The following is a 16,053-nucleotide window of genomic DNA, read 5'->3' as shown; positions in this document are numbered from 1 at the left end:
TAGCTCGGTGCGCTAAGCTGGAGCTTTCTCTACGCATGAAAAGTTACATTTTCTTGCCGATAATTCAAACGGTGAAATGGAATTTCTCGCCCCCTGTTTGCATTCTCCCTGGGGGGTTGGTCCCACCTCGTTAGTATCCGGGCCGCTTTTCTTTCCCGCGGTATGTGTAACGAAATTCCTATCCAGCCTCTCAACTCACTCGCCTCGGTGCCTGCTGCGTCCCAAAATTCACTTAACTAACTCGCTTCTTACGAAGATTCCAGAAAAAAAAATGCTTCCAGGGAATGCCGTTTTACCTTTCACATGGGCCTCGTGCACAGTACGCATCTCGCAGCGCAGTCCTATTATGCTGTGCTCCTATGCTTTCCGAGGGCGACTATCTCCCCAGGCGACTACGCATATTTTCACCACCTCCGATCCCGGTTCCGTGACAATACCGTCCGACCCGACAGCCACTTTCCCCCACCAAGGACCACCGTTGGACAGATGTTGGGCGCGCCGAAGCGCCGAATTCCAAGAAACGGGCCAAGCCTGTCCCACAAGGGAAATGGTGTTTCGCACCAATACACCGAGGAAAACAATCACACAGCATATAGGCACCTTTCTGTGCCGGTTCCGAGTACACTTCGAAATGGGTTTTCGAAGACAATCGGATGTGGGACAAGTGCACGTGCGAAGAACCGAGACGACCGAAAGGGACGGAATTGTAAAATAAATTCCCAATACTTGCGGGAGTTGGTTGAAAAGAGACTATATAAAGTAGAGCATAAAAGAAACATGAGTCCAATCACCCCGGATGTTGCAAGGAAACGTGACACACTGAGCTTGAAAGCCACTCCGGAGAAGCCTAATGCAAGTGGCGGGATTCGTGAACGGCTGCAACAAACGAAGACGAAGCAAACATTGTGACAAGAAACATTTGTTGCTTTCTTGCTAAAGGGTACTGTTTTAAAAAGTTTCCGAACTTAAATAAATTTAAATAAACGTTCCTACGCTTAAGTTTTCTTCAAAATCGGAAAACTATTAGCCAATACGTATAGATTGAACAAGAACGGTTTAAATAAATAAAATCACAAGACTAAATAAATCAAATTATATTATCATATCTCCTTTCATACCCAATTAAATTTATTTGCCATACTACTTTTTGTTATCGGTTTTTAATAAGTTTTCAATTCATTGTAGTTATTATTTAACTTTTTATGAAAAAGCAAACCTATAGCCGATTTTTCGTCAGGTAATGGTTTATTTATTCAAGTTTGTACCCTGTAATTTTATAGATATACTTTTATAGATAGATACAACTCGAAGTACAAAAGATTGTTTTTAAATATTAATTTTGTTTTATCTTGTTTTTATATCCTTTCCAGGTGGAATGAAGTTCTAGTTTAGCAACAGGTACGTTACATGCGTTCAGTTTCTGCAATCGATCTCTTAGCTTACAGTAATAAGGTTTTTTCATTGTGAGTAAACATTCTTTCCAAACATGTCTCCATATCAACTCATTTTGTAGCATTATTAATATTTAGTTTTTCTGTTATGTTGAGCCAAGTATTGCTATCTCCAATATTTTTTTTTGCATTTAAGTTAATATTCTGTCTGGGCTACAATTTGTGTCTTTCTCATAGGAACCGATTACTCGGTTCGGTGAAGAAGAACGATCTACGGATAAACTACAATCAATTGCAATGAACTTGGAAACATGAAACTATACATTGTGTATTTTTAATCAGCTACAACTACTAACAAGATTCTAATGAAATACCTATACCACTATAGAATGCGTCTACTTCGAAAGATCATGTCACCCTCACCCACAAAAGTCTTCTTTCGTGTGTCGAAATATTTTTTTTGTGTCGATAGGCTACAAGCGATTCTGATGATGTTGTGCAATTTATTGTTATCTGCTGTTAACACAGTTTGGCCAGTCATGTCAGAAAAGCCTTACGTACGATGGTCTCCGTAACGAGATGGCCGGCCTTACTGGACGACGTACGAGAGGAGTATCACTATAAGGTATCACCGCGTACACTAGGGATGACACCGGACAACATGGTTGACGATGGTTCCATGCAGTTGACTTCCAGCTGACCGCTATCGCTTGGTAAGCCTAGGTTTATGCGTATTGCTTTCGAACGATGCTGCCGGAAGGTCGCATTTACGGTGCAGTGGTGGCGATTTGGGCGCACTTGCAACACAGTAGCAGTTATCCTTGAGGTGAGGTTCCTGCGAGAGCTTTACGTGGGATTATCCAAACAGCTTTACAACGTTCAAGGCGTGACGACGTGTTGTGCCATACACCGGCTCTAGAAAGGACCATTTTCAACAAAGTAATTATTCGAACAATGTTGAATTGCACAATGGAATGACGCAATTTTCGTTGTAGTAAATCTTATCTGTTGTCATATGATAAGTTGTCAGAATAATAAATAAATACATTTTATAAAATCATGAAGTACCAGTATCTGTTCTAAATCTTCCGAATCCGAATCATGCGCAATTTATTTCGATTCTGGACTCGCGGAGCATCCTGTTGAGTTCCGTGGTTTGAGCAAACTCGTTTATGCAAACAGCAGCCACCTGCAAATGCGGTCTAATGAAAATTTAAAATTCACATTCCGAATCTGCGGTTGTTTTTCTCCTTCGCAGCTCATCGTTTATGTCACTCGTGCTTCTCTAGACCGTTCTCCCCTCGCGATGTCACGTCAAGAAAGAAATATTTACTCACGTGCTCGACTCGTTTACGGCGTTGCTGGAATGTGAATTTTCATTATTATATGTAAGTGGAGTGTATTGCTGATTTACAGCTTCACGATTCTTCTCTTCCCGTTAGGGTAAAAAACGGGGATGTTGGAGCTGTCTTCATCCACGGAAGCCGCACAACAATTGGCACGTTGCCAGCATCGCGCAGCGTCTTATGCGTAACATGGCGTGGACAGCATAAAATCGCCCCCGGGTTTTGCCCCGGGCAGGACGATGAGCTCCAATTATGCCGGGCATCGGGGCGAACTGGGATTCCATTCACGTTTCTCTGTCATAGATGGATGATTTTTGGATTACGAGTAAATAATCACATTTGCGACTAAAAACGGCGCGCGATGTCATGCTTCTCCGGCAGCTTTCCGCAATTGTGGACGCCAAGAACTTTCTGCGCCGAGCGAAGAAAAATGAACGCATTCAAAAGAACACGACTGAAAGGCGAAGGTGATCAATCAAAGATGGCTTCGAGCGTGATGTATTGAGAGCAAATTCTGAGCGAATGACAGCGGAGCATGCTACGATGTTCAATCGACCACGCACGTGTTATGCTGTTTGTCGGGTCGGGGTCGAAATCAACCGAATTTAGCCAATCCATATTGGATGGCCAAGTTATGCATTGTGCGTTATCCAGCGAGCTGCTATTTGGTATGGATGAGTCGACCTGCTAGTGGCATTATTACATCGCAATATGGAGTGTCCGGACGAACCGTAACCGAACTGACGAAATTACACATTTCTAGTTTCACTCCCAAAGCATCGCATCAGTGTAGTGCATCGCTAAAATTGTCCCTAATTTCTGTTCTGCTGCATGATGAACGAGATGAGATGGCTTCAGCAATCGCAACGCTTTGGAATTTATGTGGAAAGCAGTTTTCGATAAGTTTGTGCTTGTTTCCATAATCTAACATTTAACAATTGAAAAGTTCTTAAAAAACTTCAAGGAAATCATTATTCAAAAATCGTGAACTGAAACAAACAAAATAAAGAAAAACTCAAGATGGTCAAAAATCATGTATTAATGCTCCAAAAATAAAAGAGTGTTGAGTTGAACATGACAATATATTCACAGTATAGTTCTGACTTTTGTGTGTATTCCGTTTTGAAATACAGGAGTCAAAACCGACTAGAGAAAGAGTTTCTACTACAAACCGTAAAAGTTCTAATCCGATGTATACTTCAAATCACCCATCGAACAGCAAAAGATTACATTTGAAAATGCTAAAAGGTACCTGATGAATGAATTATTTTATCTACCAAAAGATGTAACACAGGAATGTCGGGTGGTCGTTTTAAGGTAAGTAATATCACCAAGTGTCGTAAACTTTCAACACTTCAGTAGGTACGGCCCGCAACTCCGGGAATCTGAGCCTTTTATAGACTACTTAACCGGAAACGTTACGGTATTATTACAATCATATGGTACAACTTTACGATTGGTCTCCAGTGCCTTCGGCTGGCGTCTACCGGGCTTTGTATTCAAAGTGAGTTTTGGTGGATATGTTAAAATTTGTATACGAAAAGTGTTCCAGATTTACGAACTTAATTTGATTTTTTGTAAATGTACATAAAACACACTTGAATAGTTGGGTTATTCACGATATAGTTGAATGATTCACATTCAAGTTTAGCTTCAAAAAACCAATTTAAAATTTATTTCGACCAATATGATTTACATTTCTGTAGACACACCAAGCAACGCCTGAAAACTTCTGGAATGTAATAGCGATAAAGTTCCATTAAATTTCAATTTTAGTTTCAGGCGCACTAAGATAAAAGCAATTTTACATGAAAAATCTCTGTCGTGAGTCGGAGCCGAAACCAGAACCCTGGCTTCAGTAACGTCGCCCGTCAACCTCACATGCCGCTCAAATCTGCGTCGGAACGTAATCATTCCGAGTGAAGTTTCCGGACGAAGTGTACCAGAACAAATCAAATTGAAAGAATTGCGCCACGTTAGTTTGGTGCCGTCTCGGGAGAACGAAAACAAACATTTTCGTGAAGTGAGGCGCACACGAGACGAAGATTTAGCAACCCGGTTCCTGGGGGCCCCGGGAATGGCCGAGTCAGCTCTGAGGGCTTAAGCCTCTGAGTGAATCGATATGATCCTCGTATTTGCATGGCAGGGCGAGGGAGGCGATGTAGGAGGCGGCCACGGGCGGTGGATACGGTTCGTGTGTATCTTTTAATTTGAAGGGATTCGTTACGATGTACGGCTACACTTAATTCAATTTTCATTTTATGCTCTCCGTGGCCGCGTGGCTTTTGCGTGGGGACTCGTGATTCATGCGCTAATTATGCTCCTGCATCTCCTCACAGTTTTGTCTCGCGGGGATTGGTCTGCAAGGGGGCACGCTGACGGAGAAGCAATTTAATCACAATTATCCTGTCATCGTCGGTGCGAGCGGCCACCAGCGAGTCCGTCAGCAGTTTTTGGGGCGAACGGTAGCCGCCAATGTAACGCAATTCCGGTTGATTCCGGCTCCAACTCCGGTTAGTTACCGGAAATTAGTTCCTAGCAAGCGGGAGCAAACAAAAACTGGGGCGCCGACCTCCGGTTAATGAGGTTGTCAGAAGATGGGCTCCATTACCAAGGGGGGGTGGGTGGCGCCCACCTCGGAATCGGTATAATGTTACGAGTTGCGCGTACGTCAACATGCCGGTTGCTGAAGTTGTGGAAACCGAAGTCGCGGAACCCACGGAACCGGGTCAGCCGCCGGGAGCTTTCGGAGCAGTCAGCAAAATGGGAAAGTCGCCAATTTTCCAACTCCGGGCCCCGAACGGATCACTCGGTAGTATAAAAGGTAACGCCCGGGACGGTGGACAGTGTCAGTGCCGTGTGTCGTGTGTCCTCGAACGCTCCTGTGTCCTCCGTCCAAAGTTTGCAAACAAAATGCAGTTCCTCGTCGTGATCGCCGCCGTCAGTGCGTTGGTGGGAGTGTGCTCCGCCGATGGCTACGGAAAGCCCGTCTACCCCTCGCACCCGGTCTCGCACGCGTACGCCGCGAAGGCCCCGCACGTGAAGTGTGGCTCGAACCTGCTGGTCGGCTGCGCCCCGCACGTCGCCCACGTGCCCTGCCACCCGTCGCACGGAGGATACCACCACGCACCGGCCCCGGCCTACCATGCGCCGGCCCCGGCTTACCACGCACCGGCCAAGAAGGAGTACCACGCTCCGGCTCCAGCTTACCACGCACCGGCCCCCGCTTACCATGCGCCGGCCCCCGCTTACCATGCGCCGGCCCCCGCTTACCACGCGCCTGCCGCCCACGGATACGAGGCCCCGAAGAAGGAGGCCCACTACGAGGCCCCGAAGAAGGAGTACGGACACAGCCACGGTGGATACGAGGCGCCGAAGAAGGAGTACGGACACGGTCACGGATACGAGGCACCGAAGCCGGCGGCCCACGGATACGGCGGCTACGGCAAGCGGTCCAGCGACTTTGAGGGTGCCGCCGAGATGGAGGACTAAGGTGCGGGAACTTGAGACTTCGAAACTCGATTTGAGAAATAAACTAGACTAAGACAGTGAAAACCATCGTGTTGTTTCGTGTTCATTCCGTCCCGTTTCGGGAGGGCCCTTGGGAGTTTGAGAAAATATTTAAAAAATAATATATATCGCTAGGTAATTGAATTGGGGATGGAAAACAATTATGCGGAGCACTGGTGCCTTTAGGCGCATGTCCGCTCAAACGGAAGCTGCTACACCGCAAGGAGCACGGTTCGAAATATCAAATTATGATAATTATTATGCGGGAGAAAAAACAACAAAAAACGGCGCTCGAGCCGCTCGAAAACGGGCAATAAAATTCAATTGTTTTTCACCCAACCCAGGTCCGGTTCTGGTTAGCATCTTATGAGCTCGTTCGCAGCACCGCGGCAGGTGTTACCCCGGGGCCCTGGAGCAGCCGACGGTGGCCAGGGCTGAGGGTGTGAAAATTTGCCCCAGGCCCCCGAAATGGCCAAAATCTTTTCGGTACACCAATAAGGCGTGTGAGAACTCCATTAGGACGTTTCGAAAAATGGCTTTGAAGCGTGAAATTTCGTAGTGAGTTTTGATCGGGAACATCTAACGTTATGCTGCGTGTTTGGCTTCACACGATTTGGAATTGGATATTGAAGTGTTTGATGTGACAATCATTGCGAAAGCGCGAACTTGGTATATTTTTTAGGGCAAATCTATTAATTAATGGTTGTGAAGTCGGTGATTAGTGAGGCCCAAATTGGTAGAGGTTTTGATGTATTGGATCCAAGCTATTGGGTCCAAGTTTTGATTGCCATCGATTGTGATGGTTTGGCATGCCCAGTGGCCGATTTTAATTCATGCAAAGCTACTTCAATGAACGACCTTTTTGTAGCTTATCAACGGTTTAGTTGAACGACGATCAAAATAAATCACCGTTACCAGCGTTACAGTGGAGTGCATTGCATCTACTGGCACAAGATGTACGTCACAAAAGTCCACCAGTTTGGTTAGGCGATTCAATAATAAATACTCATAATACAAAAATGTTGGAAGAAAATTGTTGAAAAATGCAAGAAAAAAATAAAAAAATAGAAACGGAAAATATCACTTTCTAATCTCATCTCGCTCGGTAACGCTCGTAACGTAACGTTACAGTAAGTCACAGAGATTGACATTTCCTCTCTGTTACCAAGGCTCCTAAGACCGCTCGGCGGATGGAATTTCGGCCCGATGGATAAAATACAATCAATCAAAACTTTTTCCTATGTTGTGTTGTCCGTTTTAACAATGAAACGAACATCTTATGCGTTACGGTGTAGCCTCCCTATTGTTCTGCTTTGACGTGCAGAGTGGCAGTTGGTGACGGACGACGTTGCCTTCCAAAAATGGTCGCTTCATACGAAATAGGCCTAAATATAGAATCGCAATGGGGAAAAACACAATGAACACAGTGAGCGGCCCCGTTAATGATAGGAATACCAAATGGTCCCGGGTGACTGAAAGAAGCATCGTCCAGCTTCCTAAATGCTTTTCGAGCGAATTGTCAACAAAATTATCAGTGACTCTGGCTGTCACTCTGGGCCTTTTGCACGGTCTTTAGTGGTTCGGACAAAAGCGCACGCTGCACGGTGGACATACGAGGCAGCATAAAACATCAATCGGATGTTCTCGGATAGGCACACGGAGCAAACAGTCACAATTGAAAGCAACAACCAACGACGTCCGAGTAAACCAAAACAGTGCTCGGTGCATTTCGGAGCTGCATTTCATTACACCGAGCCACTCCTGACGTTTGACGTTTCCATGGCAATGCACGCCGGGCTCGCCGGAAACCGAATGGCAAACTCGGCGCTCACCTCGGGCTTTGGTTGTGTTGTTTTGTAAAATTATTTCCCCGATAGTGGTTCGAGGTGCTTTTTTCCGCCTCTGCCCCGCCCCGCCTCTGCCCTGCCCGGCAACGCAGCTGGACAGCAGATTTGACTGCCGGACACACGGACGGACGGACTCCGGACCACGGGCAGTTGACACAGCGGAAAGCGGGCAAAACCAAACATGATTTAAATTTTCATACAAGTCAGCGGAAATGCAAATTGTTTGTGGGCTTCCTGTGGACTCCGTCCGGGTCCGGGCCCGGCAGGTGGCGGCGGAGGAGGTCCCGCCCGTCCCGGATGTGGGCCAACGGCCGGTGGATTGCAATATTGCGGATTGGCTCAACCACACAACGGGTGGGTGGCCGCGGCCCCCCCGAGGGTGGGAGGGATGTTGCAATGTGGTTTCCAATCGACTGGCATACTTTACTGTTTATTTAAACCAAACTCAACCTGTTCGGGGCCGGAGCGCCACTTCGGGTCGTTCGGATAAACTTGGGTTGCTCCAATTTAGCGCACTTTAAGCAAACTGTTTGCGCACGGCGTGCACTTCAAAGCATCGAATCTTTTCTGGAAAATTGCTTTCGATCCGAGCCCGGGCTAACCGGGACACCCAAACATTCGATGGCCATGGCCGGGCCGAGCTCAATGCTCGCTTTAAATATGAATGATTACTTCTACTGAAGGAATTACCTTTTATTTCCTTGTATGTAAACCTCGCAAGAGAGTATTAAATTGAATCATTGTACAATCAGAATCATCTTTAGGATACATTTTCGCAGGATTGGCGAAGAAAAATTCTGTTTTCATGCCGCACAATATTTACAGAAAATTAACATACATTAAAAGGAACTCAAAAATAAATCCTGTCGTTCGACGAAAAACTCTCAGATGTTTGCCAACCTCGCAACTTGATCCCAACCTTGCAACTTGTGGCGGGAACCTATCTCAACCCTTTCAACCCCAATTTTCCCAACGAACTCACGGATGAACATTCAAAGAAAGGAACGAAACAAACGGTCAGATATTTTGGTTTCGATAATTTGTTTTACTAAACTTCCAAATAATAGAAAAAAAAACTTAACTAACACCTCAATGAACACACGCACACGCTTTTAAAACTGGTACCAATCGCGCAACCTGCCTAATACTTCGCCGGAGCATGATAAGCGGGGGCCGAAGCGTGGTGCGCCGGAGCATGGTATGCTGGAGCTGGCGCATGGTAGGCCGGGGCCGGTGCATGGTGGTGGTATCCGTCGTGGGCCGGATGGCACGGCACGTGCGCCACTTGTGGGTGGCAGCTCACCAGCAGGTTGGATCCGCACTGAACGTGCGCCGGTTTGCCGTATCCCTTGGCCGGGTAGTCCGCGCGCGAGCCAGCAGCGAGCGCCAGCAGGATCGTAACAGCGAGCAGGATGCACTTCATGTTGATGCTGTCTCTCTGCTGGTGGGTTGATGTTCGGCCGACAATGTTGATGACGATTGACTGTGCCGCTGGCGGGTGACTGATCGACGGAAACGCCCGGTGCACCAATTTATATGTTGAATAGTCAATTTCCGGCGAAAAGCGAACGAAACGGTGTTCAGCATCAGCACTTTTCACCCATCGATCGATCGATCCGGACGCAACCCCCGCCGGGGTTTCGGGCCACGCTCTTCTCCGTAGCCGTTTTTTTCCCCCGTGCAACTCGAACACTTTTGCCCAGTCGGTCTCATTAGTGACCTGGCAACTAAAGTTACAAAACGCCCATTACCAACACGGGTCCGTTGTTTCAGCAATTTTCGGCCCCACGGCCGAAATGCACGGTTGAAAGCCGTAATGATCCGAAGTTTGCTTTTGCGGCAGTTGTGGGTTTGTAAACGGAAAGTGCCATCGTGCCAATAATAAGCAGCTTTTCGGAAGCGTCTAGAAAGGGGTTTAGTTTGTAAAAAATGTACCACACAAATCCGGAGCTAATTGAATGGTTTTCCAGCTACCATCCGGCATAAGGCCAGCTCAAGTAGCCAAATAAACCCTTTTCAGGGTTTTTTTTGGCCAATTTTTTGTGAGCCACCAACATTTGAATACATGGCAATTAGTGTCTGCCGAGGTTATTGCCATTTTTGCGACTGGTTTGTGACGGAACAACGGGTGCCAAATGTTGATGTAATGCTTTCTATTCTTTCTAATGCTTCGTTTTAAGGTATGACAAATGCGCTAGAAGTATCGTAGAATATAATGCAAACTAAAGGTATACTTTATACTGCTTGATTATTATTGGGCATAAAATGCTATATTTGATTTGTAACACAATATGCTATGCACACAATATGCACAATATGTTATTTGGAAATGGTTTCTATTATGACTAAACGATGATTCTAATATTTTTGAGCGATACTTCCTTAATGTACAACGGCATTTTTTTATTACAAAAATCATCACGCAAAAGGGTTTAAATCGCTCATTTTTTGGCACACACGCTCCGTCCAATATTTGACCGCAAAAGGTTCAATTATTATATGATATGTAAAACGTTCTACGGTACGATTTGCAGTAGCTGAGCTGCGTTAGCTGCCTGGCAAAAAAGAATCAGGTCGATGTTTAGGTGTCGCAGTAATTAGAAAAAAATCCTAAGATGGTTTTAAAACAACCACAAAATCTTGAATGACGCTCAGAAACTAATTGGTGGCTAAAATTATATACTTTCACTGTATAGTTATGAGCGTTTGTTTCTACTTAAGTATAGTCATTTTGATGGAAAAATTAAAAAACCTTAAAAAGCAATGAATGATCTTCCATAAATTTGTATGTAACAAAGATGCGTGGAAAAAAATTATTATTAAACCATGTCTTAAAATGTTCAGCAAAGAATAAAGATTTTTACATGACCATCGACACGACCATGACAAGGACGGTTGAAGGACATCACGCTGAAGTGGACGTTTTCAAACCGAACAAACTTAAGTTGATGTTTAAATAAAATAATGTTAAAGTTAATTTAAAAATAAACCACTCTTGGAATTTTAGGCACGTGGCCTTCGTTGTTGACATTCATATAGAGGCTCCGTTTGCGTCTACGTTTGGCGGTGGTCGGAATAGAACAGTCAAGGGCCAGTAAAACGGTGGTCAGTATTTTTTTACTGACCCAAAACCTGAACATTCAAAATGCAAATACACCGTTTCAAGGGCCTCAAAATCAGTTAGACTAAAGAAATCAATTCCTTTCGCCGAATAGATTGAGGCTCGTGGTTAACTATATAGTTCGCGATAAACTAAATCTATCTCTTTCGAGCAATTTACATCAGTTGGAACATTTTTCATCGCAATGTGTAGAGTTGATGCAAGCCAACATTCGCGGCGTTATTACAGAAATACCGCCTTATTGGAGCGAAATGATCGAAAAAATGTACCCACAAAGCCCATTAGGCATAAATAGTATTTCATGCGTAAATGTACAGAAATAGTCTGTCTGACCGTAACAATTTACAAGAAAGATTGAGAAGCTTTATCTGTAGATGTGTAGCACTTTCTCAACAAAATGTCCACACCTCCTTTAAAAACGAACAAAACCTACTTTATTTATTTTCCTTTACAAATTGTAGCAAAATTTTTCCAGAAACGATGCTACAATGAACTTTACATCAACCACTTTTGCTAAATTTTGTCAACACGTTTTAAAGAACACACATTACTAGCTTCAAATGCGTTCAGCGGCTTGTTCAAAAAGTCGTTACGATAAAATTACACAAACCAAACCAGCTCATGTCTGGAACCAAGCAAATCGTGAAGATAATCTCTAGAAATTTTAAATTATAATTGCCGAAACAAACCCGAAACAATTACTTCAGAACCTTTTTGCTAGTTTGTGACATGTTTTCTGAAGGTTCAACAAACCGCTGTCTCAGGTGGTTCTTCTTTCGGGTCCCACTTGTTTTCTCGCGGTTTGTAGCACCAGGCAAGTGGCAGCAAGTCACCAACCTTTGACTGCCGGCAAAAAACGGCTGGCCCGTTGGTGGCCAGCTTGTTGTTGGTGACTGCCCAATTTCCTTGTTGCGATGTCGCGCTTGCCCCACACCTGGACAACGTGTCCGGCCAACGGAGCGCTGCGCAGGGCGCTTGATGAAAAATAAAAAATAAATAAATAAAATTTGGAAACATCGTCACCTCACGGGCGCTGCTGCTGCTGGCCCCCGACCCCGGTAACGTGCTGACGGCGGAAAAAGGGCGGCCCGCCTCGGCCGGTTCGCAACGGGCGATGTTTTTTGTTTGCCAACCCGGACCTCGCGGTTCTGGTGAAATTCGGATTATAAATAGTGACCGGTGGCACCGAGTAAGTCATCAGTCACCATCCGGTCTCACTTCAAACAGCAAGTGTCCTAGCCCAAGTGCCAACCCAATCCACCACCACCACCACCAACCTTTCATCAAGATGAACACCATCGTTGCTGCAGTCATCCTGTCGATCGTCGTCATCGGAGCGATGGCCGACTACCCGGCGCCCAAGGGATACGACGCCCCGAAGGGATACCACGCACCGGCCCCGGCCTACCACGCCCCGGCTCCGGCTCACCACGGCGGCTACGCTCACCACTCGGCCCCGGTCGTCCACGCTTACGCTGCCAAGGCCCCGCATGTAAAGTGCGGCGCTAACCTGCTGGTCGGCTGCGCTCCCAACGTCGCCCACGTGCCGTGCGTCCCAGCCCACGGTGGCCACGGATACGGACACGCCGCCCCTGCCCACCACGGAGGATACCACGCGCCCGCTCCCGCCCACGGATACCGTTCCTTCTCCGAGGCTGACCAGGCCTTCGACCTCGAGGACTAAGCGCGCCAACGCAGGCCGACGCACCATCGAAGGAGCAGGACGACCACCGCCACCGACGAAGCGACTGCGGTGGACCTGCGATCGTGAAGTGATGTGACTGACCCGACGCCTCCTCGGCGCCGCGACGTTTTGCATTGTATCTTATGCGCACTGTTTGACTTGCAACTTGATTTGAGGGAAATAAAATTCTTTACAATTACCAAAAACCAAAATTTGTGTGTTCTCAGTGTTCTTCGCTTGTCCGCCCTTTGCTTCGCTTCTTCAGTGGTCCGCAGCTGGTCCGAAACTTCGCCGACAGATGGCCGCGACACTCGCCGCGCCAAGCGCCAAGTGTCCTGGTCGACTTTCCGACACTGCCGTTGATCGTACTCGATCATGGCAGCACTCCTTCCATCCCTCCACAGCCCGCAGTGCGCATCGATCCGATGAGTCATTTGAAGGCCCGAGCCCCGGAAAGTGGGAAGAGAATTTAATTAAAATTAAATGTTTGCTCTTGATCATCATCAAAGAGGATTCAGCAACTTCAGGCTCGGCTCACTCGTCGTTCGACACCCCCATTGCCGACAGAGACCTGGCATCCGGAAGCCTGGCTGGAGGTTCCCGCTCGAAGTGTGGATTTAATGGAAAAACTTTCGGTGCGCTCCGTGGCGCTACATGTCACTCGCCGTGTGTGTGTGCGGCGAGGGTCCTCACCGAGGGGAAACGGGGCCAAGTTTTTGATCCATCGCCACGGGCTTCAAAAGTTTCATCAATTTCAGTTACAAATTCTGCTGCATAATGGATGCCGGGGCCCGGTTTTGATGGAGGTGGCACGCGCTTGTTACATATGCTTCGGACTCCGGCGTCCAACTCTGAAAACGACCGAAACTTTTGGCACCCGCAAAATCTAAGCAGAAGCTTGCACTTTTGTGTGACGGTTGTCCATCACGCGGCCGGATTGGTTGGGAAATTTCTGCCCAACGCAGCATAAATGCGTTAAGAAAAACGCCGTTCATCCCGGAAAGCTTCCCGTTGCATCCGCTTGGAGCAGCGGGACTAATTCTATTTGCTAACTTGGCATAGGTTTTGCATATTTTCCTCACAAAGACACACTCATACAAAGGCATACAAGCTCCCGGGCGGGGTGCCGGTGCCAAGTTTCTCGCAAAGAAACGATGAGGGCATTAAAATCAATATTTTCTAGGCAAATTGCAGGCAAATATTGAGTTATGTTCTCGAATCTCGTCACTCGCCTCTCCCTCGCTCTCTCTCTGATTGTTTTCCTTGGCGGATGATCAATTTGCGATGCGAAATAATGGAAACATCCTCATCGTTCGGGGGACGAACCAGGATAATAGAGTGACCGCCAACCCCGGCACGAGCCGCTCACTCGTCAGCTCGTCTCATCAATCGGGAAGAAGGCTCCAGCATCATGAACTCCCGCCAGTCGCGCCCGACAATAGCTGACGCGCTCGCGGGGTTCGTTTTACATCGCGAAAATAAATCCTCGCCGACCAGCTGGCTCCCAGCGGGCCATCCCAGCCTGGGGCGAAGCGAACCGGGGCGAAACTGAAGACGGAAATAATTCATTTTAGAAAACAAATTTATTTAAGCGCTTTCCGCGCTTCCCACGAACGGGTTAGAAGGGTGCAGACGGAACAGAAAAAGAAGAGCAGAAAAAAAAGCGAGAACCAGCCGGGAACCGGAAGACCCGGGAAATATCCCGAGTGCGCAGGAGCACCGGACGGCGGTTCAATGGGGCGGATTGGTAGGGCGGGGCGCTCAGCATCCTTGAGGCACAATAAGCAGTGTGTTTATTTTATGCTAAGAGCTTTCTTTTCTTCATTCATCGTATTTATTTTTGCCCAGGCATTCATCGCTGCGGCCGCTCGGCTGGCACCGACTCAAGGACCCCAGGACGGTAGGACCAAGAAGTCTACGTCGCAGAAGCGTTTGCTTTCCTCGAGCACCGGGAGATTAAACAGACAACGGAGCGGTTTGTTTTACCCGTTCCAAACCGGTCACCGGGACCGGGAAGTTTACTTCTCTTTAACTCATGAGACATGGAAAACTCCTATCCAGCAATCGTATCTTCAGTTTGGATTGCGTAGAGTTTGCTAAACAATACGGCGACCCCCTTTCTGGCACCTCGATTTGATTTATCTCTCGATATCGGGGCACTTTCTCGAGACAGTGGGACCTCAACAGGGTCAATAATGGGAACGCAGTTCCCCATTGTTTCGTGTCCATCGACCGACAGGTGTACCGCATCCGCCAGCATGGGTCGCGATGGGTCCTTCCTGGTTCTGTGAGAAAAAGCGAAGCGAAAACATCTGATCCCCTGGAAGACACCCTGCTTGGAGGAATCGGATATCACTAATCGGCGGACTAATAGCCGGGTCCGGGATGTTGGTCCGAGACATAGTAACGATACACTGCGGCAAACGTTAATCGCTATCCTGGCTGGCGAAGAACGCGCAGAAAAGGTACGAACGTAATTAGCATTCCCCATGTGGCGGAACAGGTGGGCCGCTTACTTTCTGTGCATATTTTTATCATATTATCTCAAGGCTAACGCGCAATTATTGGGGCTTTTTCCCTACACAGCGCATTTGTTGCTTATCTCGTTGCTGGGTATCCTTTTTTATTCTCCGCACCATTCCCCGTTGGGTGAAAATTCTGCGCACGTAGTGGCATGAAAATTGCTCAATTTCCTTCTGCAAATGGCGGCCGTCAAACTCGCAATGTGGAGTTCATTTCCCGTTGCTTTGTGGCTGCCGCAAGACGAGACGTAGACGTGCGGTCGGTTTCGATATCAAAGGCGGATACAATAATGAGGTCCTCGGACAACTGTTACGTTTATTTTTGTCAGGTTTACAAATTCGGTTAGCTCATGCGGTCCGATACATAATTTGGCAGATAAACTTTGCTTTTATGTAGCGCTAATGCATTTCAAGTTATAACTTATTTGTGACTCTAAGATCGTTTTGTTTTTGCATTCAAATTGATGCACGGTGCGAACTGACGTCTTTCGAATGAAAAAAAGATCGCAATTGATTTGACAAACACTTTTTTTAACATTGTCTGATATGTTTAGGTTTCGAAAATATTAGACTGTTGAAAGAGAAATCCATTATTTTTGCGAATTCGAATTCGAAACTTTATTTAAGATGTT

General features: G+C 46.7%; 2 protein-coding genes across 2 annotated transcripts; both read left to right on the top strand.

The window, feature by feature from the left end:
- The first annotated feature begins 5,650 nt into the window (after positions 1-5,650).
- Positions 5,651-6,229, top strand: LOC128274114 (splicing factor 3A subunit 2-like). The gene has a single exon (XM_053012203.1). The coding sequence runs from the start codon at positions 5,651-5,653 to the stop codon at positions 6,227-6,229; it is 579 nt and encodes a 192-aa protein (XP_052868163.1).
- Positions 6,230-12,503: 6,274 nt separating this feature from the next.
- LOC128274054 (vitelline membrane protein 15a-2-like) lies at positions 12,504-12,899 on the top strand. The gene has a single exon (XM_053012140.1). It carries the CDS (start codon positions 12,504-12,506, stop codon positions 12,897-12,899), a length of 396 nt encoding a protein of 131 aa, XP_052868100.1.
- Positions 12,900-16,053: the final 3,154 nt, after the last annotated feature.

The sequence above is a fragment of the Anopheles cruzii genome, chromosome 3 (genome assembly GCF_943734635.1).
Source record: "Anopheles cruzii chromosome 3, idAnoCruzAS_RS32_06, whole genome shotgun sequence".
Taxonomy (NCBI): domain Eukaryota; kingdom Metazoa; phylum Arthropoda; class Insecta; order Diptera; family Culicidae; genus Anopheles; species Anopheles cruzii.
The sequence above is the reverse complement of the archived record's forward strand: the minus strand, read 5'-3'. Positions and strand labels throughout refer to the sequence as shown.

What these genes read in the sequence shown, in the direction of transcription:
- LOC128274114 (XM_053012203.1), top strand. Translation starts at nt 5,651, where the DNA reads ATGCAGTTCCTCGTCGTGATCGCCGCCGTCAGTGCGTTGGTGGGAGTG.
- LOC128274054 (XM_053012140.1), top strand. Translation starts at nt 12,504, where the DNA reads ATGAACACCATCGTTGCTGCAGTCATCCTGTCGATCGTCGTCATCGGA.